The sequence below is a fragment of the Mobula hypostoma genome, chromosome 6, assembly GCF_963921235.1.
Source record: "Mobula hypostoma chromosome 6, sMobHyp1.1, whole genome shotgun sequence".
Taxonomy (NCBI): domain Eukaryota; kingdom Metazoa; phylum Chordata; class Chondrichthyes; order Myliobatiformes; family Myliobatidae; genus Mobula; species Mobula hypostoma.
Window position 1 is genome coordinate 49,331,641 of NC_086102.1, and position 23,842 is coordinate 49,355,482.

The 23,842-nt window shown below is 38.8% G+C and overlaps 2 protein-coding genes across 7 annotated transcripts in view; one reads left to right on the forward strand and one right to left on the reverse strand.

Moving 5' to 3' along the window:
* Positions 1–228: 228 nt before the first annotated feature.
* rpl8 (ribosomal protein L8) lies at positions 229–7,100 on the forward strand. 2 transcript variants are annotated; one of them, XM_063050803.1, is made up of 6 exons: positions 229–273; positions 816–962; positions 1,126–1,267; positions 4,609–4,827; positions 5,083–5,198; positions 6,889–7,100. In XM_063050803.1, the coding sequence occupies exons 2-6, from the start codon at positions 825–827 to the stop codon at positions 7,045–7,047; spliced, it is 774 nt and encodes a 257-aa protein (XP_062906873.1). In that variant the 5' UTR covers positions 229–273; positions 816–824; the 3' UTR covers positions 7,048–7,100. The 2 variants fall into 2 exon arrangements, with proteins under 2 accessions (XP_062906873.1, XP_062906875.1); XM_063050805.1 differs by having other exon boundaries at positions 266–340.
* Positions 7,101–7,228: 128 nt separating this feature from the next.
* usp9 (ubiquitin specific peptidase 9) overlaps positions 7,229–23,842 on the reverse strand; it is a 280,005-nt gene continuing 263,391 nt past the window's right edge. For all 5 annotated transcript variants that reach the window (XM_063050799.1, XM_063050801.1, XM_063050798.1 and 2 more), the window contains 3 exons: positions 21,614–21,826; positions 21,285–21,380; positions 7,229–12,168 (listed from right to left, as the gene is read on the reverse strand). In XM_063050799.1, the coding sequence (XP_062906869.1) occupies positions 12,034–12,168; positions 21,285–21,380; positions 21,614–21,826 (444 nt within the window). In that variant the 3' untranslated portion in view covers positions 7,229–12,033. The remainder of the gene's footprint in view (positions 12,169–21,284; positions 21,381–21,613; positions 21,827–23,842) is intronic.

The window sequence follows — 23,842 nt, forward strand, 5'->3', positions numbered from 1 at the left end:
CTTTGAACTTTGACTGCTGGAAGGAAGACGTCACAAAAATCTATGGACTACATTGCCCATAATGCAACAGAGAACCCAGGTCGCGAACTGTTTTGGATTTTGATCAAAAACAAGATTTATATTATATTTAACAGCTCATATAATAACAAACTACCAGTTATCTTACGTCCTGTGGATTAGTTGCGGAGAAAAAGTCCCCCCCCACAAAAACGTTCCGGAAGTAGTGGTCGCGCAACCATGACTCCTTCCTTTCCGCGCAGACTCCTGCTCTGGGTAGGCCGATGTGGGACGCGGGCACCGGGATAATCCGATTCTAATCTGCAGTTTTGGCTGCCATCCGGTTAATATTCCCCCCAAATATTGAACATCGTTATCTCGTTGTCACTGCTGTAACTTTTATTTATTAAATATCCGAATTTATGTCTGGTTAAAATACGTTTCGATCGAGCTCCCCCGTAACAAACATGGAGCCTTTGAGTTGAGTGAAAGCGACGAGGCTGTTCGCCGCTTCCCCTCACCTCTCGGGCATTTGTAGGAATTGGTGGTTAATAGTATCCTCACAGGGAGAAGCAAGGTGATGGAAAGGCTGGAATTGATGATACCCTATGGAAAGCTGATCTGTCACATTAAGTCCATTAAATTGGCCGTGACTCCGTTCTTAAAAGTACTTCGGTCACTATGTTTTAGTGTTAATGACAGAAGTATAACGTCAGTGGGGAATACCGCTTTCAGTTTACAATGGAAGTAAAGTACTGATTTTTTTTAATGTTTGCTTTTTATTTGAATAATGGCTGAAAAATATTTTGTGCTTGCAGTAGTGCAGAATGGGTCGTGTCATCAGAGGACAGAGAAAGGGCGCAGGCTCCGTCTTCAGAGCCCATGTAAAACATAGAAAAGGAGCTGCAAAGTTGAGGGCAGTGGACTTTGCTGAACGCCATGGTTACATCAAGGGAATTGTCAAGGTAAGTACTGAAAGTCAAACCCCATTTGAATTTCCATGTTTATAGTTAAGTCCTTTTAGTCTATGCAGCTGATTTAAGTATATGAACTGTTACTTATCTTAAAGGAGTAGATTTTTGGCATAGTTGATTTAAAATATAATATGATGCTTGCTTTACTCTGCAGGATATAATTCATGACCCTGGCCGCGGTGCTCCTTTGGCAAAGGTAGTATTCCGCGATCCTTACCGGTTCAAAAGACGAACTGAACTATTCATTGCCGCTGAAGGTATTCACACTGGCCAGTTTATCTATTGTGGCAAGAAGGGTAAGTTGAGAAAAATGTGCAGTGTCATGCAGTTTTAAAAGCTGTCACATTTAGTGTTGTAGCAATCCATTATTGTGAAGTGGAATGCTAACCAAACTGGTTCATAGATCAGGACCTTTAATTTTAACGTATTTAGTATGTCTGAATTGAAGTTGTTCTGAAAGGTAATTTGATGTTCTTTGTAGATGTTTTAATGTAGAAGTCTCAGATCAGTGTGCATTTTGGATTAAGGGATTTCATAAAGTTTTAAAAGATTTAAGTTTAAAAAACCTCTGAAATCTTAACTTGAACTCTTCAAGATGTGTAGATGGAATAGCACAAACCTCTGGCATATGTTGTGAAATCTGTTCGACAATTATTTTCCTGTATTGCTATTTCCATAATGTTCTGTCTTGCGTTTTCTCAGTTGTAATTAGCCTTGCATGTAATCCATGAATGTTTGCTGCTTTCATGTGAAAATTAGCTTTATAGTACACTTCAAACATGACAAACTTAACGTGAAACATAGGTAATTTATGTTCCCCTCCATAGATGCTGGCTGAGTTCCTCCAGCATTCTGTGCATAGCATCAGATTTTCAGCATCTGCGTTCTTCGTATGTCACCATTACATCTAATGCAAGAAAGATGCAGTCTGAGATAACATTAGGGTTTTCAGGTCCAGTCAAGAACCTGGTAGCAGTGAGAAAAAAACAGCTATTTTCAACTTTCAGCTTTGGTTCTTCAAGGTTTTTTGTCTCCTGTTCAATGACAGTATCAAGAATGGGGCACAGCCTGGGTGGTGATTGTTTCCTCCTTGAAATATGACCTCTTATAGGTGTCATATTGGCAGTGGTGGTGGAGAGCTGTGCCCATGATGGCTGAGTGCACCACTTTCTGAAGCTTGGTGTGTTCCTATGCATTGGAGCTTCCATACCAGGCCGTGATAACAAGCAGTCAGAATACTTCTCATTATGTCAATCTGACGCAGCTTGACAAATATCCTTGCATGGAGGTAAAGGCGCTAGTTTCCTGGGCTCAGGTTAGGACCTCTTCACAATACCTGGAGTGCCCAGCAGATTCTCAAATCTCATGTCTTTGTTTTGTGTGTTTTTCCCTCATCTTTGCTGTTCATTGGGGTACGCAACTGCACTCCGAACCCCTCAGGAGAATTCAATATGTGGATTCCGGTACACTGGGACCAGTACATTTTGGCCCAATTAAACAGTGGTCCCAATTAGCTGAAATAGTTAGAAAATATAAAAAGACAAACGGAGTAACAAATTAGATAGCTAAATGAAATACAGAAGAAATTAGAACATTATCTGTAGCAGTACAGTACTATAAAACTGTGGTAGCTCCTAACAGTTATCAATGGAGGAATTCGTCAGTGCGTGCAATAAGTAAAATGTGCTGCCACCTAATGCAGACTGCCTTCATATATTACTTTAGACTGCATCCTCAATCTTCCAGATGATTGATCCTTCAAATATTTCGTAGTTTCTAATTGTCGAAGTAGTGAAATTGTTTCATTGTCACTTCCTTGAAACGGTGGTGAGCAAAACAATTGGGAATTGTCTTACTCCTTATTTCTTGACAACTATCATTAACAAATATCACTGCCTTTTGAAAACAAACTCCTGCAAGTGGTGCTATTTAAGACTGTTTGCTAGCTAGAATCTGTTTGGCAACAGTCTTGTTAAGCTGCATAGTGCCCCAAACAAATGAAGGGAATCCCAGCAATTCTCTATTTAGTTTTGTTGTTTGAGTTGTTCCAAATAAGCGGCTGCTCTGATTAATAACCAGAATCCACTGTATTCTTTTGCTGTGGGTATACTTGGCAAACCTAAAGAACAGTAACTGTAGGCATCAGGAACTGTTAACTGTAAATAAACTGTGTAAATGCAGATATAAATATAATAAATAAGCATAAAATAACAATATAACTGAGTCCTTAATTGAGTGTGGCTATCCCGTTTTGTTCAAGAGCCTGATGGTTGAGAGGTAGTAACTGTTCTTGAACCTGGTGGTGCAAGTCTTGAAGCACTTATACCTTCTACCTGATAATCAACCTCGAGAAAAGAGCATGGCCTGGGTGGTGAGGATTTTTGATGGATGCTGCTTTTCTATGGCAACGTTTCATGTAGATGTGCTTAGTGGTTGGGAGGGTTTTACCCGTGATATACTGGGCAGAATCCACTACCTTCTGTAGGATTTTCCGATCAAAGGCATTGGTATTCCTGTACCAGGCTGTAATGTAGCCAGCCAGCACACTTTCCACCTGACACCTATAGAAGTTCTCTACCAGTCACTTGTCAGATCTCCACAGACTCCTGAGGAAGTAGAGGTGCTGTCGTGCTTCCTTTTTGCAACATTTGTATGATGGGTCCAGGACAGATTCATTGAGATAGTGGCACCCAAGAAGTTAAAGTTACAACCCTTTCCACTCTGATCCTTCGATAATTACTGGCTAATGGAGCTCTGGTTTCCCTCTCCTGGTCTACAATCAGTTCCTTGGTTTTATTGACATTGAGTAAGAAGGTGTTTATTACACTACTCAGCCAAATTTTCAATCTCCCTCCTGTATGCTGATTAATCACCCTCTTTGCTACATCCCACAATGGTGGTGGCGTCAGCAAACTTGTATATGGTGTTGGAGCTGCACTTTGCCACACAGTCATGGGTGTGAGGTGAGTAGAGCAGGGGGCTGAGTACACATTTTTGCAATGTTCCTGTGCTGATGGAGATTGTGGAGGTGTTTTTGCCAATCCGAACAATTATCCACAAGTGAGGAAACCCAGATCCAATTGCACAAGCGGGTATTGAGGCCCAGGTCTGATTAGTTTTGAGGGGGTGATAGTATTAAATGCTGAGCTGTAATTGGTAGAGTATCCTGATGTATACATCTTTGCTGTCCAGAGTTTCCAGGGTTGAGTGAAGAGCCAACGAGGTAGAATCTGTTGTAGACTTGTTGCTTTAGTAGGTGAATCGGAGCAGAACCAAGTCACCATTCAGACAGGAGCTGGTGTACTTCAACACCAGGCTTTCTAAATGCTGCATTAGGCTTCTTTGTCCCCAATTTTGTTAAGTTATACCTGGAATATATAGCTTTTGTTATCTCCTAACCCTTTGGCTTTGAAGTCTTACTGTTCTGGCTTCTTTTCAGGAGTGAAGTGAGATTGGAAAAGGACCGTGCTAAAAATAGAATAAAAATCTTGGCTTGAGGGTGGCAGCGGTAGTTGTCTTGTGATTTGTATACAAATGGTTATATTATCAGTTCTTGATTCAATATTAACTTTGTATTTTACAATTGTAAGTAAGCTCTGTAATTATGTTTGAAATAATTTTCAAAATCTGTTTGTAGCTCAGTTGAACATTGGAAATGTTCTCCCTGTGGGTACCATGCCAGAAGGTACCATTGTCTGCTGTTTGGAGGAAAAGCCAGGAGACCGTGGTAAACTTGCCCGTGCTTCTGGAAATTACGCAACAGTCATCTCTCACAATCCCGAGACCAAAAAAAGCCGTGTCAAGTTGCCATCAGGTTCCAAGAAAGTTATTTCTTCTGCCAACAGAGCTGTTGTTGGTAAGATTCAATTTACCATTCTTTTTGTTTCATGTATTAACTGATTTTAAAATGTGCAATTGTTTATGTAAAAAATTTTGTTTAAATTAATGTTTGCACTGTGCACTTCTGTAATCTGTTTTATTACCTAAGTAATGATTCTTAAAATAAGAGTAACTTGCAAATTATTAATTGAAAACTTTCTCCAGTAGCCATATTAAAGATTTCTTGTCCAGATTTCTGCGAATGTTTGCAAATGTTTTACTTTGATTGCAGGTGTTGTTGCTGGCGGTGGTCGTATTGATAAACCAATACTGAAGGCTGGTCGGGCTTATCATAAGTACAAGGCCAAGAGAAATTGCTGGCCACGTGTCCGTGGTGTGGCTATGAATGTAAGTTTAAATAGCATAAGCAACCACTTGTTAAATGTTTTCTCTGGTCCAGTTGTTTCACTCTGGAATTTATTCTCATTAAATTTGTTGGTCCATCTTCCTAGGTTGCTTTTTCCTAGTATCTGTCATTCATTTAGAAACAATCTGAACCATTCAGTACTTGAAATGTCCATGCACACTTTTTCTACAACTCAATTCTAGAGTTTCTTCAGTCAGAGGTTTCTTTACCTAACATTAAAATGGGTTTAAACACATAACTCAGATTGTAACTGCAATTTGACTCATTCCACAACCAATTTATGTATTAGCTGCTCTTGTATTATCCACGCTCCAATGTTGGATTATTTAAGTTTTGTTGCAGGCACAGAATATCCAACAATGGCTCTTTTTCATTCTGCTTGTCTGCTTTAATTTCCTTATAGTTTTCTGCTTGTTAATTCCTTATTTGTTGGTTCTTCAGTCAAAGTATGTAGTTCCATGTTTATACTGCTACCACAGCCTCTCTGAACTCTGCAATGTGATGACTGTGCTCTATGTCAGATTGAACCCTCCAGTTCCTCCCTCCTTTGCTTACTTCCTTGGCCAAACTAGTAAGTTTATTTTTTACTTGATTAAGAAGTCCAATGCAAGGCTCCAAAAGTTAACTTTGACTGCTTTAACTAACTGTTAGCCTTGATTCTCAACTTTTGGATTTAATGATTAGGAGACTTTCAAACTTGCAGTTATAATTCATAGTGGTTGTCTAGTTTGTCCGAAAGGTTATTAGTACATTCCAGCATAGTACAGGCCCTTCAGCCTATGTGTACTGACCCGTTAACTTCCTCTTAAGATCAATTTAACTATACCCTCTCATTTAGCTATCATCTGTGTACCTATTCTAAGTCTCTCAAATGTGCTTAATGTATCTGCCTCTACTGGCAGCACGTTTCAAACACCCACCATTTGGTAAACACAAACTTAATCTCTGATTTCTATTCCCCACCCCCTTAGTAGTTTCCTCAAATCACCTTAAAATTATGCCCCCTCATTAGCTACTTCTGCCCTTGGAAAAAGTGTTCATTTGTTCTTCGCCTCTTCCATCAAGTTATTTCTCATCCTTTGCTTCAAAGAGAAAAGTCCAAAATGACTTTTTCAGTAGACATGCTGTCCAGGCAGCTTCCTGGTAAATCTCCTCTGCAGCTACTAAAGATCCCACATCCTTCCTACAATGAGGCAGCCAGAGCTGAAAACAATATTAGCAGTGTGGTCTTGAACTCAATCCGTTGACTACTGAAGGCCAACACTATACGGCATCTTATTCTTCATATACCTTAACAACCCCGTCAAACTGTGCAGCAACTCTGAAGAATCAGTGAGTGGACCCCAGATCCCTCGAGCCATTCTACTTCAAAATTTGAACTTCTAAAGTGAATCACTTCATACTTTTCCAGCTTGAACTCCATCTGCTAACTTCTCAGCCCAACTCTGCATCCTGTAAACATGCTGCTATAACATTCAACAACTTACACTGTCCACAACACCAACCTTTGTTTTCAGTTGAGATGTTTGAAATGAAGATGCATGAGTATAAAATGTTAATCTAGCTGGACATGAGTAAAACACGAAAAACTATGCATTCATTAAAGCAGAGGCATTTCATTGGTAGAAATAATATACTGAGATTTGTTAATCTGGTTTTATTTTTCCATAGCCTGTAGAACATCCATTTGGTGGTGGTAACCACCAGCACATCGGGAAGCCATCAACCATCAGGAGAGATGCTCCTGCTGGGCGTAAAGTTGGTCTCATTGCTGCTCGTCGTACTGGTAGACTGCGGGGTACCAAAACTGTCCAGGAGAAAGAGAATTAATGTCTTGGTGTAATATATGTCCTTCTGTCACAATAAAAAGTTTTTAAAATTCATTTTGTTTGCATAAAATACATGTAAAATGAAAATATTAGTAAACACTCGATTTTTAGCACAATCAAATATAGCAAACTAAATTTTAATTTCTCCAACATTGGGGAGCATGGGAGTAGCACAGAATAAAAGTGTCTGCACACAGCAAAGGTGGTTATAACTCTGAAGAGCCACACTTGACAGAAATTGTTTCGATCACCCTCCCACTTTTTAGTTCTACAAACTTCCTTTTTGATATGTATTTTGAGTATTACTCAATTACGGTTGTGATAGATGATTTTAATGTAAAACTGGGTCAGATGGATATTGTCATGCATTCAGGACAGTTTCAGCTGGAGAGTGTAATAGTACCCCTATTAGGGAATCGGACAGGGCAGGTGACAAGTATTTGTCGGGGAACACTGGAGCGAGTGATCAAAATTTCATTAGTTTAAAGATAATTATAGAGAGGGATTGGACTGGTCCTTGGATTGAGATTCTAAATTGGAGAAAGGATCTGGCAAGTGTGGAGTGGGACAGGTTTTCTTGCAATAAGTGGGAGGCCTTCAAAAGTGAGTACAGAGGTTGCACGTTCCTGTTAGAATACAAGGAAAGGGTAGCAGGTTTAGGCAACCTTGGTTTTGAAGGAATATTGGGTCTGGTTAAGAAGGTGCTTGAGAAATGCCAAGAGAACATGGAGTCAGGAGGACTCAAAGAAGCTAAGAGGTTGCTCTGATTGACATGGCAAAGAATACCAAATACTTATACACATTAAGAACAAAAGGCTAGTAAGGGACAAAATAGATTCATTTGAAGATCAGCATAGCCATTATGCATGGAGCTAAAAAAGATGGAAGACCTCAAATGGATTTTTCCCCCCACCCATTTACTCAAGAAATGGAAGAAGTGAGGCCATGGATCCAGATTACAGAAGAGAAGATGTTTACTGTCTTGAAGCAAATTGGGGTGGATAAATCCCTCAGGTCTTGTGGGAAGGATAGTGCATTAATTGCAGGGTCTCCAGCAGAAATTTGAAATGTTCTGAACCATGGGTGAGGAATTGGAGGATAGCTGATGTATTTTTTTTTAAGAAGGGTCTAAATAAGACAGGAAATTATTTGGTAAACTTAAGGAAAGGCAGTGGATATCCAGACTTCTGCAAGGGATTTAACAAAATCCCATGAGAGGCTGATTAAGAAGGTTCTGTTACCTGGTATTCAGGATGAGATAATTGGATTCAACATTCGTAGTGGGAGAAGCTGCTGAGTGGAGGCAGATAATTGCCTCTCATACTGGGTGCTTGCAAGTAGTAGCTGTTTGTCACCGATTAATGACTTTGATGATAATGTAAACTGCATCAGCAAATTCGTGATGACATCAAAATTGGGGACATAGTGGACAGCAAGGAAAGCTATCAGCTTGCAGCAGGATCTGTATCAGCTGGGAAAATGGGTGTAAAATGGCAGATGGAATTTAATGCTGACAGGAGTGAAGTGTTGCAATTTGGGAGGACAAACCAGGATACAACATCCACAGTGAAAGCTAGGGCACTATGTCATGTGGTAGAACAAAGGGCTCTGGGAATACAGATGTATAGTTACTTCAATGTGATGCCACAGGTAGCTAGGGTCATAAAGAGCTTTTGTCACATTTTCTTCATAAATCAAGAATATTGAGTACAGGAGTTGGGATGTTACATAGAAATTTAAGACATTCGTGAGGCCGAATTTGGAGTATTGTGTGCAGTTCCAGTCACTTGCAGGAAAAGATCAGTAAGATGAATACAGAATAATTTGACAAGACAAAATCTGAGAGAGTTGGAGAATGAGGGGAGATTTGAAGGATATAGAATGGGTAAATGGAAGCAGGCTTTTTCCACTGAGGTTGGGTGAGACGAGAACTAGAGATCAAAGGTTAAGGCTGAAAGGTGAAATAACCTGAGGGGAAACTTCAGAGGGTGGTGAGAGTGGAATGAGCTGCCAGCTGAAGCAGTGGATGCAGGGTTGACTGCAACGTTTATGAGAGGCTTGGATAACTACATGCATGGTAGGGTTATGGTTCAGCAGTGGATCAATAGGACTACTCAGAACAATTTGGCACAGATTGCATAGGCCAAAGGGCCTGTTTCAGTGTAGGTTTAGATTACCAACTTCAGAGTCAGATACTATGTCCCTAACTTCATAATTCCTCTGTTAATGAGAAGTTCATACCCTTAAGTTTAACATCAAGCTTAAATTTGAAGTTTACTGATTATAATTTTTATAGATATCCTGCAGCTTCTAATACTGTTATTCATAATAGCACTGACAGTAAATACTGTAAGGGTAACACAGCAGCAGACAACCTTCTCTTCATGTGTACTGATGAGTCAGGAAAATGACCATTTCTCCCCTTCTTAACCATTGGTATTCATATTCCTGAGTGAGTAAAATGAACCACAATGCTGTAAAAGCAAACTTACTTTAAATTATTTTTCTGTTATGATATCACTGACAACAATAACTTCTTGGGCATCAATTAAATGAAGATAAAATCAAAACTATCCTTGCTGAAATGCAAATACCAAGGCAGGGCCATATTCAGATTGATTGTTACCAAATATAGGGGTACACAAAAAAAAAGCAGGTAATCTATCACCCACTGGAAGCATGTGCAGAGACTGGAGAGAGGAAAAAAAACATCCAGTTGTTCAGTATTGATTGTAAACGTTCATATTTCTGTTATTACAATAGATCCTATCAATCATCTTTCCATATCACATATGCCACAAAATGATTATTCAGCCCAAACAATTCACAATGGCATTTATGATCCACTCAACTCTCCACCTAGCTTCCCTAATGTAAATGTATTAGGCATTAACATGCTTCAGCCTCTCCTCCCTTACTCACGTCCGGCCTCCATTAATGCATTCCCTAAATCATCTCATTTGCTCATTGTTATAGGAACTTCAACATTTCTCATCACTTTCTGGCTGATGAGGTTACTTCTCAATCTCCAAATGGATTTCCTGTTGACTACTTCATATTGATAGCCTCTGGTGTTGCTCTTCCCCAATACCTCTATTTAAAATACAGCTGCTGCATAGTACATTCCTTTGCTGTAAGCAATTACTAACACACTACCTTTTGGTTTGGCTTGCTTGGAAATGTTTGGAACTATTGTTGAACAGATATTTCTAAGACTGGACATCATCCTAAAAATGCACAGTTGACTGCAATTTGTTTCTTCAAGTTTACAGACATTGGAGAAATCAAGTTTATTAACAAATGAAATGAAAGACAAAGTGTTCACTGTGTCAATAATTCAATTTCTTTATTGTTGCTAGGGGGAGTTTAGTTGTAAGTATACCTCTGTGCACAAAAAAATTCCAAGTGAAAGGTCACAGTGCGACTGTAGTTTCAGAATTCAATGTCACATCATGGCCAAAACCAAAGTCACACATGGCATGGAACTCTGCACAGTCAATTTTTTTTTTGTTTTTTTTTAAATAAGAACACAGGACAAAATGTTCCTTTTAATTCATGTTCTTCTTTTGAATTCAGCAAAATAATTTCTATAAAATAAAACTGCAAAATATTTAAATATAATAGGATGGGTTGAGTCTGTTTTGCAGGGGTATTTGGTTTGAGACAAATTCCAAAAAAATACACATTCAAGTTACCAATTTTTTTTTAAATACAGTATTTACTGATTATTTCCTCAAAATCCATAAACAAAAGGCTACTTTTGGAATTGAGTGAGAATCCTGCAAGAATCATGACTAACCAGCAGTTTTTCTTAAAATTACAATCTTGCTTATATCTGAATTAGGCTGACAGGATGGGCAAGGAGCTAAGACAATTTTCTGCTTTCCAGTAGAATTGTGACTGCAACAAATCAGTGAGATGTCCCCACTGTGTCAGTCATGTACATCTTGATTTAATTCTACTTCACTGAGTTGCAGTAAGAGGGAAGTTTAGAAGTTAATCTAAGTAAGCTCTACCAAGGAAATAAAACAAGCACACCATGTACTGTCTATTATGCTCCAGGCATCCTGGCATAGCAACGGTTGCATATATTTTTTCCTTTAAATTCCTATAATTCAAAACTAATAATCCTTTATCCCACCCATAGACTGTCAAATATTAGATCTGAATATATGTGCAATTGAAAGCCACTTATACTCACATTTTTCTCCAATTGAACCATCAAGGTGTAACAGAAAAGGAAAAAAAGCTCTGAGCAGAGCACGTTTTTTGCTCAGGGATTAAAAAACTGCTGTCATTAGGATCATCTTTCATTGGCTACACTAATCTGATGTGAAGCCATGCTAAATGTTACAGCATAACTAGAGCTTCAAAATGATTCAACTAAGACCAGAATGAAAAAGGCAATGAAAAAGAAATCCAGAGCAACAATACATCACCAGTGTCCCACATCAACCAAATGTTAAAAAGTCACCATCAAATAACCCAAAGTAAAAGCAACTCCGGTGGCATGAGTTAACATGTTTTTTTTTCTGTCTGGTTGACATGGCCATGTATCTTGAAAATAATCTGATCCACACTGCCATTCGGCAGGTTACCCTCAAAGCTGAGCACAGCTGATAAAGCAAAGATTAGATTTGTGTGTCTTAGATCTGTAGGTCTGCAACACTCCTCAAGCAATTCTGCATTGCTGAGGATTTAACAGTCAAACATTAATATACTATATACACCTTGCCATTTATACATTAGCATCAGGCCATTTATTACAAAACACTATACACTTTTCCACTGCAGGCAGGTTATATGTCAACAGCATTGCTCTGCAGGGCAGACAGTGAATAGACTCTTCCCACTCCAGGTCGGACAGTATTTTTTTTTTAAAAAGGTATTTGTTTCACTGGTGTAGACGGACCCAGAGAAGTGAACTGTAAGGCCTGGGCATGTGCTTGAGCCAGTGTCTTTATTGGGTACATTGGAGAATTATGTGTTAATCTTTTGTCTGTGATGCAGGAATGTCTTCACTGCCTTCCCAATTTTCTTGTGCTCGCTGACCAGTTCGCTGAGGGTTGTTCATATGATGTGCCACTGGACCTGTGTATGGTTGACCATGCACGTGGTTATTCTGCAAATAAAAAATAAAGAATGGTATTAAGAGCAGAATTAATTTTATGCAGGCATAAAATTCTGTGCAAGAAAAATACAGGATGCTTCATTATGTCTAAAAAATCAGAAGTACTATAATACACAGGACAACTTAAGTGTACGTTTGAATGTGAAAAACTGTCAATCTTCATTGGACTATTAGGAAAGACATACAGAACAACTCATTATTTCAAAAGGTAAAAAAGAGATGAAAAGTAAAAAATAAAATTAAAGAAACAAAACCAACTCATCCTGTACTTTAAACACTATAACAGGGATAAATAATATACAAGGGGTGATTGATAAGTTCGTGGCCCAAGGTAGGAGGAGTCAATGTTAGAAAACCTAGCACATTTATTTTTCCTACATTTACACACTTAGTCCAGCGGTCTTGGAGCATACCGATGATCCCTTCTTTGTAGAAGTCGGCATCTTGGACCTCCAGAAAGTGGTCCACAGCAGAGGTAATTGATAAGTTCGTGGCCTAAGGTAAAGGAGACGAGTTATTAACTTCAAACTTTCTGCATTTTCACTCAAAGAGTTGAACTGCACATGCACGTAACGAGAGTGGTATAACCCATCTTCTACCTTAGGCCACAAACTTATCAATCACCCCTGCTGTGGACCACCTGGAGGTCCAAGACGTTCTCATTACATGCATGTGCAGTTCAACTCTGAGTAATAATGCAGAAAGTTTGAAGTTAGTAACTGATCTCCTTCTACCTTAGGCCACGAACTTATCAATCACCCCTCGCACTTGGTACACAAGGTAAATTGCTGACTTTATCTCAAGGAAACAACCTTTACGGTAAAGCAATCAACAGAATAAGATGAACTACTTGGAAAGGAATGGGACTTGATCCCAGAAGTTGAGATGATAAAACAATCTAGGTTGAAATTATACTGCATTACCGGGGGGACTTCCGGGTCATCAAGGGAATGGCGGCGTAAGGAAAAGGTCTCTCGACAAAAAAGAAGGTAAACTGCCCCAAAATCGAATTTAGACAAATACTTAATATTGCATAACTATATTAATAAAAGGGGCAAGGATGATGTCTAAGAACAAGAATAAAAAGTCCGCTTCGAAGGCTGATAAACATAAAGAGATGCAGCAAGGCGACGGGCCTAGCTCCCCCACGGCAAGCCAGGACGGAGATAATGAGGGGGAATCGGTGACTCTGTCTTTGATTCTCGGAGAGATTCGCGAGTTCCGACAAGATAACAACAAACAGCTGGAAGATATTAAAGGAGAAATAGTAAAAACTAACTCGCGGATAGATGAAGCCGAAGCGAGGATTGTTGGAATTGAAGAGAAGCTACAAAACGCCGTGGAAGTGATAGCAGAAATGCTGAAGCTACAAGACCAGCTCCAGTGGAAACTAATAGATCAACAAGGCCGCTCGAGAAGGGAAAATGTGAGGATTTACGGAGTTCCCGAAGGAACCGAAGGTAAACCCGGATTGATGATTCCCTTCGTGGAGAAGCTGCTTAGAGAGAACCTTGATATACCGGCCGCAAAAGACCTACAGATAGAAAGGGGTCACCGTGTGTTGGCACCACAGCCTCCGGCAGGCGCCCAGCCCAGATCGATTCTGATCAGATTTCTCAGTTACAGAACGAAGGAAGAGGTGCTTAAAAGAGCATGGCAAAAGAAAGGTTTCATGTGGAACAACTGCAAAATCAGTTTAGACCACGACTACGGACCGGGGATTCTTGCCAGACGGAAGGAATATACGGAAACACGGAGAGTCCTGAAGGAAAACAACATCAGATTCCAGACCCTGTATCCAGCTCGGCTGAGAGTCTTTTACGACGAAGGGACAAAAACTTATGCTACGGTGGAGGAGGCAATGTTGAACCTGGCGGACCGGGGACTACCTATTAAAGTTATCACCCAACCGGAGTCGCTACTGGAGAGGATTCGGCAGAAGTCGTGGCAGTTAGTGGGGCGAGGACGCTCCACTCGAACCAGAGTGTCAAACTACAAGGAAAAGCTGCAAATATTCAGATGCGAATGTACAGAGAATACAGATTAATTAAGAGAAATGACTGAAAAGAGTAAATCGGACTTAAAAGTAAAATGAAAACTGGTAACTGAAAATAAACTAGGCGGGATAACTTGAATGATAGAAATATGGTCGAGACATAAATAGGAGAAAATTCTCTATGATTATTCAAACTGCTGAGGGCCCTCTAACACAGGGTGAAGATAGAGGTTATCCCTCTGAACTGAGGCGGGTCGGTGCTCAGGCCTCACTGTGGGAAGTCGGGAAAAATTTTCAAATGTTATATGTTCAGAAATATCTAGGGTGTGGTTATATGTCTTGGTTTACTGTTGAGAAGGGATTGCTTACTGTTTGGTTAGAAAAGGAGAGTGCTTTTTTTCTACTAGAGAAAAATGCAAACTGAATTGGTAAAAATAATTTCCTATAATGTTAATGGGGTTTTGAATCCAATTAAAAGAAATAAGATTATGTCTAAATTGAAAAAAGAGAGGGCACAAATAGCCTTCCTCCAGGAAACACATATGAGCCAATCTGAACATGGAAAATTAAAAAGAATGGGCTTTAAGCATGTATTTTATTCATCATATAAATTGAGTCACAAAAGAGGGGTAGCTACTTTAATATCAAGTACTCTTAATTATGAACATATTTCAGAGACTAGAGACAAAGAAGGACGGTTTGTAAAAATCACAGGAAGAATAGAAGGTACAAAAATAACATTGCTGAATGTTTATGCTCTTCCAGGTAGTGAATGGTCATTTTATAGACACATTTTTGACCTAATGGTCAGTTCTCGAGGGGTAGTAATTTGTGGAGGGGATTTTAATATTAGATTAAATCCTATATTAGATTCTTCAAGAATAGTTACTCAGAATAAACCTCTGACTCGGAAAGTGAATTCATTGATGGAGGAGTTGGGAATTATAGATGTCTGGAGGGAATTACACCCTACTAGTAAAGATTATACATATTACTCTTTCCCTCATTCAGCCTATTCAAGGATAGACTATTTCTTTATCTTTAATACAGATAGACTCAGGATAAAAAACTGTAATATTGCAACAATTGATCTGTCGGATCATAGCCCAGTCTCTATGTCTCTAATCCTGGAAAGGAAAATGAGGAAAACACTATGGAGGCTAAACTCACATATACTCAATAACCCGAAAGTAATGGAGAGATTAAGGGGAGAAATCAAAGAATATCTAGACCTTAATGACACGGGAGAAACATCACCAGTGATTTTATGGGATACATTGAAAGCTGTACTGAGAGGGAAAATTATTTCCATTACTACTCACATGAAAAAAATCAATGCACAAAAATTAGCAGACCTTCAAGGAAAATTAAAACAACTTCAAGTTGTAGATAGCAACAAAAGTAATTCAAATTGAAAACAGGAAATTAGGAAATTGCAAAGTGAAATTGATGATATTTATACGTTGGAAACTCAAAGAAATTTTCTTTACCTGAGACAAAAGAATTATGAAGTAGGAGGTAAATCAGCTAGATTATTAGCATATAAATTACGAAAACAACAAGCAGACAACACAATTCATAAAATAAAGAATCCAAAGACAAAGCTTGTGGAGAGTACAATAGGGAAAATTCAAGAGAGTTTTGAAACATATTATCGAGAGCTGTACTCCCAACCCCGGGCCCCCAATGAGCCCTATATAGACAGTGTATTGAATTTTTTAGATCTACCTAAACTTACAGATTTACAAAATGAAAGTTTATTAGAACCAGTAACTGTCAAAGAACTGAACGTGGCCATCTCTAGGTTAAAGGCTGGGAAGTCCCCGGGTTCTGATGGGTTTACCTCAGAGTGGTACAAGTCCCTGAAGACACAGTTAGCCCCATTACTACTTAACACCTTTAATTGGATCTTGCAGAGAGGAGAAACTCCACCTTCCTGGAGAGAAGCGATTATTTCAGTTATTCCTAAAGAGGGTAAAGATAAACTAGAATGTGGCAATTATCGGCCAATTAGTGTTCTTAATTTAGATTACAAACTATTTACATCTATATTAGCGCGCAGATTGGAAAAGCTTTTACCTGGCCTAATCCATTTAGACCAGACTGGATTTATTCAACAAAGACAAACACAGGACAATATAAGGAGAACTCTGCACATATTAGAACAGGTTAATAAGAACGAGACAGAGACAATGGTAGTAGGATTGGACGCTGAGAAAGCTTTTGATTCGGTTAGTTGGGCATTCCTATACAGAGTGTTAGGAAGATTCGGCTTTCAAGAAAGGTTTATTAAAGTAATTCAGACTCTATATGACAGCCCTACAGCCCGAATTAAGATAAATGGGGACCTCTCTGACTCCTTCATTTTAGAGAGAGGCACTAGACAGGGATGCCCAATTTCTCCTCTCCTTTTTGCGCTATATATTGAACCACTTGCCCAACTAATAAGACAGAGCGAAATCGTAAAAGGTATCAAGGTGGCAGGGATTGAACAGAAAGTGGCGTTATTCGCAGATGATGTTTTGGTCTATCTGAGTGAACCAGAAAAATCATTTATAGGATTGTTTACACTGTTGGATGACTTTGGGAAAATATCAGGTTATAAAATAAATGTAAAGAAAACGCAGGTTATGTCCCTAAATTATACACCATCCAAAAAATTGCAGGATACATACGATCTTAAGTGGGAAGCTAAATCATTAAAATATTTAGGAATAACCCTGCCGAAGGATCTTTCAATACTGTCACAGGTAAATTATGGGCCATTAATCTCAGAGATACAAGCAGATATGCATAGATGGAATCTTATCCCCTTTTTAAGTTTAAATTCAAGGATAAATACTATAAAAATGAATATTCTTCCTCGGTTATTATATCTTTTCCGTACTTTACCAGTGGAGGTGGATGATAATCAATTCAGGGAATGGGACAAATGGATTTCCCGCTTCATTTGGCAAAGAAGGAAACCTAGAATTCGATATAACACCTTACAGTTAGGGAAGGAAGGAGGAGGTATGGTTCTTCCTTGCCTGAGAAATTATTTTTATGCCTCACAGATAACCCCTCTGTTATATTGGTGTAATAGGGAATATAAGGCTAGATGGAAGGAAATAGAATTTGGATTAGTTGACAGTTTTCCTCTTCAGGCCTCAATAGCTGACAAAGGATTGATGGCCCAGTTGGAAAAATTTAATAATGCTTGGATAAATCTTACATTAAAAGTATGGCAGAAGGTGGTTAATTCATGTGGAATTAATAACATGTTAAAACTCTTTAGATGGTGTGCATATGATACCGAATTCCTTCCCAACAGAGGAGATAAAAGATTTGAGCTATGGATAAAGAAAGGTCTTACAACCTACCTCTCATTTATAGATAAAAGAGTATTACAAAGTTTCCAAATCCTGCAGGACAAACATGGCCTAGAACATAATGACTTTTTTAGGTACCTTCAAATACGAAACTATGTTAACCAGAGTTGTAGATATACAGACCTATCAACAGTAGAATTAGAATTTTTCAAGATTCTGAATTCGGCTTGCAGTTCAATACCTAGTAAATCAGTTTCTCGCCTATATCATGCTAAAAATGTAAATACACTGTATATTAAAGAGAAGTGGGAGAAAGAAGCGGGGTTGGTACTTTCAGAGGAGGCTTGGGGGAAAATCTGCAGCTTTCAATGGTCCTCGACTAATTCTTTGACTTGGAGAGAACATTGTTGGAAAAACATTATAAGATACTTCAAGACCCCATATCAGGAAAAATATAAAGATACAAATGTGATGTGTTGGAGAAGGTGCGGCTCCAAGGAGGCAAATCATTTTCATATTTTCTGGGATTGCCCTAAATTAAGTCTATTTTGGGAAGGTATTCATAGAACATTAGTTAAGGTACTTAGGTCCCAGATACCTCTGAACTTTGAGACGCTCTATTTGGGGCATGTATTCCTTGAACAGAAGGAAGATATAAAGTTGCTGCAGGCCCTCTTAGCGGCAAGTAAGAAATCAATCACTAGAAACTGGCTAAATCCAATACCACCTACATTAGAAGATTGGTACAAAATTATCTTGGAAATATTTAAAATGGAAAAGTTGACTTACTCCCTGAGAACTCAAAAAGAAACATTTTATCAAATCTGGAATAAATGGATTGAATATATAACCCCAATGCGAGCAGACTTTAGATGACTCTCCTAATGATTTATATTGCTCTTCTCATCAACACAGTAATATTGCTAACGTAAGCACCCCTAGTCTAAATGTTTTTTTTTTTGGAAAATAGAGAATTAACACAAGTAAAGGGAAAGATTTGGGAAAGGGATAAAAAAAAATGAAAAAATTAAGTAAATAAGTACATAGGGATTGGATAATTATGTCTGCGGGCAGGAACAAGCACGAACAAATTGGGATATAAACACCTATAATGGTTGGTATATAGGCTTGTATGCAACATTTTGGACCAGTGGAAATGGTCCAGAAGGGTTGTATGGAAACTATTATTACCATTTTTCTTAACAACTAATTTCATTACTTAGCCTAATAGGTTAGATTTACCGCAGTACATAATTATCTATTTAAATGTTTATTTTCCTTTTATATCATCTCAATGTGTACTTAAGAATGTATAAATAATGGTAGTTTTATACATATAAAAAAATGGAAAAGGTTATATGTGTGAAAAAAGTACATGATAATTGTGAATTCCTTATCCAAATAAAAATAAAATTAAAAAAAAGAAATTATACTGCATTACCAAGAGAATGCAACATTTTCAAGGTTTTACTTGACGATGTGTACTTCAAGCTTGGTATCAGAGAACCACTGTATTTTTTCAAAAAACAAAGGATTCATTCACACTCAGGTACTGAGGTTTTATGACCAAGGTCTACTGCCATCATAGCCAGAGTTACTTCCACCTATCTCCAGAGACCCAGCTTCATTGCTGGCCCTCTAGCTATGTCTGCAAGGACTATGCAAATTCTCACTTTGACTTGCGTGTGTTTCTCCCACTTCCTAAAGCCGTGTTGGTAGAGGTTAAATATTCACTGTAAATTACCATTAATGTCTAGATGACTGGTTGATTCTTTGGGCGTAGGGTGAGGGGTGGTGGCATGGGCTAATGTAGAAGCTCTCAAGGAAGTAACCACTTGAGGTTTCATTATTTTTTTCAGGCAGTGATCAAGCTTGGTCAGTACAGACTCAGTGGACTAAAAAGCCTGTTTCTCCACTGAATTATCTATGGCACTAAAATCTGAATTAAATGTACAACTAAAATAAGGAAGTGCCATATGGAAATTCAGGATTGGCTTTATTCATTCAGCATAGACCATAACTAAAGCAATGGTCGGGCCTCACTTGGAATATTGTGAACAGGTTTGGGCCTCTTATCTTAGAAAGGATGTGCTGAAACTGGAGAGGGTTCAATTCAAAGGTGGTTCATGAAAATGATCCCAGGATTGAATTTAAACGCAAACAACAGGAATTCTGCAGATGCTGGAAATTCAAGCAACATACATCAAAGTTGCTGGTGAATGGCTTGTCACATGAAAATTGATGGCTCTGGCCTGGTATTCCCTAGAATTCAGAAGAATGAGAGGTGACCTCACTGAAACCTATCCAATGGTGAAAGTCTTTGATAGAGAGATGTGGGGAGGATGTTTCCTATGGTGAGAGAGTCTAAAACCAGAGGACACAGCCTCTGAATAGAGGGGCTTCCTTTATGAGGAGGAATTTCTTTAGGCAGAGAGTGGTGAATCTGAGGAATTCTTTGCCACAGGCAGCTGTGGAGGCCAAGTGTTTATGTATATTTGAGGCACAGGTTGATAGATTATTGATTGGTCGTGGCACGAAGGGATACATGGAGAAGGCAGGAGATTGAGGCTGAGGGGACAACTGGATCAGCCATGATGAAATGGCAGACCAGACTCGATAGGCCAAATGGCCTAATTCTGCTCCTATATCTTACAGTTGATAACTTATAGGAGCAGAAATAGGTCATTAAATCAATTAAGTCTGCTCTGCCTTTCGATCACTGACTGATTTATGATTCTTCTCAAACTCATTCTCCTGCCTTCTCCCCTTAATCTTTGATGCCCTTGCTATCAAGAAACTATCAACCTCCACTTTAACGCCTCCACAGCCGTCTGTGGTAATGAGTTCCACAGATTCACCACCCTCTTGCAGAAAAAATTCCTCATCTCTGTTCTAAAAGGGTGAATTTGTATTCTGGAGCTAGACTCTAAAATCGTCTGGTTTTAGACTCTTGCACTGTTGGAAATATCCACTCTATCTAGGCTTTTCAATATTCAATAGGTTTCATTGAGATCCCCCTCATTCTTCTAAACTCCAGTGAATAAAGGCCCAGAGCCATCAAAAACTCCTTATTCTCATTCTCATGAACCTCCTCCGGACCCTCTCCAATGCCAGTAAGTCCTTTCTTAGATATGGTGTCCAAAAACTGCTCATAATACCCCAAGTGTGGTCTGACCACTTCCTTATAAAGCCTAAGCAGTAAATCATTACTCTTATATTTAGTCCTCTTGAAATGAGTGCTGGCATTGCATTTTCTTTCCTTAGCACTGACTCAACCTGCAAGTTAACCTTTTGGGAATTATACACAAGGATTCCCAAGTCTCTTTGCACCTCTGATTTCTGAATTTGTTCCCCATTTAGAAAGTAGTATACACCTTTATTCCTTGTACCGAAGTTCATGATCATACATTTCCCTGCACTCTATTCCATCTGCCACTTCTTTGCCCATTCCCTTAATCTGTCCAAGTCCTTCTACACACTCCCTGCTTCCTGAACACTACCTGTCCCTCCACCTATCTTTGTATGAGCTGCTAACTTGGATACAAAGCCATCAATTCTGTCATCCAAATCACATGAAAAGCGGTCTCAACACTAACCCGTGTGAAACACTGCAAGTCACCAACCAAGAAAATGCCCTTTATTCTCATTCTTTGCCTGTTGCTAGTCAGCTCATCTTCCAGTTTTTCATCCATGCTAGCATAACCATAAATTGCTAACTTAAGTGAAGTCCAACAATTCAGATTTTTTCGAATCAATTCAACCAGCAAAATAAAAGTTCGTGGAAAAAAAAATGTATTTACCTGTTGATACTGGGAGTTTGGTGAATGTGGGTATAAGGGAGCATCTTCTGGTGGGGATGAATCATGTTCATCTGGTGCATCTTGATCATCAGGCTCCTACAATATCAACAAATTGACTATAAGTGTGAAGCACAGCATATGGATGTATAGCATAATAATAAATAGATCTGGAGAGGTGAATTGCAAAACTATTACAAAATAAAAAAGAGGTCTGGAAGGAAGGACTGCACAAACCATATGTTGATGAATAATGATCAAGTCTATTTTTGCATACTGAAAATATAAGGCAGCAAGGTTTAAAAAGAATTCTACAATGTTTAATGCCTTACCTCTTCAGGACACAGTTCACATGCTTTTGCAAGAGTCATCCTGGCACTATGTGATCTCTCAAGGAAGTAACCATTTGAGGTTTCATTACTTTGTACAGGCGGTGACCAGTTGTTGTAGGTATACTGAGGATTTGCAGCATATGGCCTCCGTTCCAGCTCATCACCAAGCCACTCCACTGCCCATGTCCATTTTCGTTTCAGGTCACCATTACTCTGGAAAAACATTTCAGTAAATCTATATATTAAGAACTTTTTCCCCCCTATTTTGTAAGGATACCCACCCTTGAAAAGGAACCCATTTATTGTCAAGTCTTTTGATTCTGAGGTTATGAAAGTCAAGGCATAATTCATATTTTTATTTCTGAATGAGAGCTTTCCTTGATTTTAAGTAGTAGGCTAAATAGCTTCTTGAAACTGCTTCACAATTTCTAAAATCTTTTTATCATTCAAAGAAAATTCAGCTTGTCTGTTCTTACTTCCCCACCTGTCACATCAATCTATTGCATACTCTGCATCAGCCTCACAGCTCATTTTCACTTAATTTGACATTACTGGTAAACGTATGAAAGGACACTAACATGTGAAGGTTATTATAGATTATAAATGGTGAGGATTCAATGCCAAGTCTTGTGGCATCAAATTATTGATGGTGTAGCAATGTGACCCGCAACCGAGGCATGTCAGAGAAAGAAACATTTCTTTTGTTGTCTGGATGTAGTTAGCAAATTATTTAAAGTTATTTCTGAGAATACAAGAGGGAAATTAAAAGGTAAAGGGCCCTTCCTTCCTCCAAGGTGGAATTTGGATACAGGGTGGTTAGAGAGATGAATGACAATCCAAGATCTTTTTCATGATGCTCTATCATACTTCCTGATATAAAATTGAAACTGGTGAAAATAGCTTCAGGCTTCCTCAAAATGGAACAATATAGCTGCATAATGAATTGGTATGGAAGTAGAGTATTGCCATTGCTCAAGCAGCTTCAGGTGAATGCCCTTAAATGGATACTTGTAACGTTTTATAACTCCAAAACATAAAAAACTAAATAAAAGAAATACAAGGGAGCCTAGAATGCAAGTATAACTTTGCTTTTTTATTTTAAGTGAGGCGTGTACATATGACTTCGTGGCATGATGATGTATGCCATTCAGGTACTATTACATATAACCTGTAATGAATTATTTAAACAAAGAATGCTTAATCAAATATATTTACAATATTATTCAAATAATACTGAAATACTAAATACACAACACTCTTCCCTGCTTAGCTATAAACTCCAACTCAATATAGAATGCACCTCAACTTGTACACATATAGTACGTAGCCATCGACCCCAGGCGATCATGGGTTTGCTCCTCTGGTGGACTGTGTCCTCTCCAGGGCACAAGCAGGACAATTTGCCCATGTAGCAAAATCCCCCTCTCCATGTCACTGATATAGTCCAAGGGAAGGGCAAGCGCCCATACAGCTTGGTACCAGTGTTGTCGTAGAGGTTGCCAGAGTTAAGTTGTAAACAACATCAAAGTGCCGTAGGAACACTCACTCTGGATTTCTTACTCCAGGTCTACTCCTGAAGCCTCTCCCATGGATGGGTATAGCCGCAAGACAGCAGTGGTTTAAAATCAGTTTTCCTTCTCCTAGGTGGCTGTCGTCCAAGGCTGACGAACCGCACCTGCCTTGCAAATGTATACATATACAATGTATATATATACACACATATACACTTGCAAGACGTTTGTGAACCCTTTGCAATCTTCTAGTTTTCTGCATTAATTATTCAAAAAATGTAGTCTAATCTTCATCCAAGTCACAATAATAGACAAACACAATCTGCCTAAACTAATAAAACACAAACAATTGTACTTTTCACATCTCTATTGAACATATTGTTTAATCATTCACAGTCCAGGCTGGAATAAGTATGTGAACCCTTGTATTTAAGAACTGGTAGAACCACCTTTAGCAGCAATAACCTCTTGTCTTTCCTGACAAAGGGGATCACTCTGCTTGGCAGGTTAGACTTCTGGCTGTGAAACAATCTCAGGTTCTGGGATTGTAGAGTTGACTCAGACTGCAAGAAGTGGTTCTGACAGCACTGAATATCTTTCTTCTGGCGATGTGTAGATCATAATATGCCCGATGCCACCAGTTCCTTTGACTTTTGCAAAGCCACCTGACACTGCTTTGCCTATTGCCATTTCTTCCTGATTTATAGTAATGAAAGGG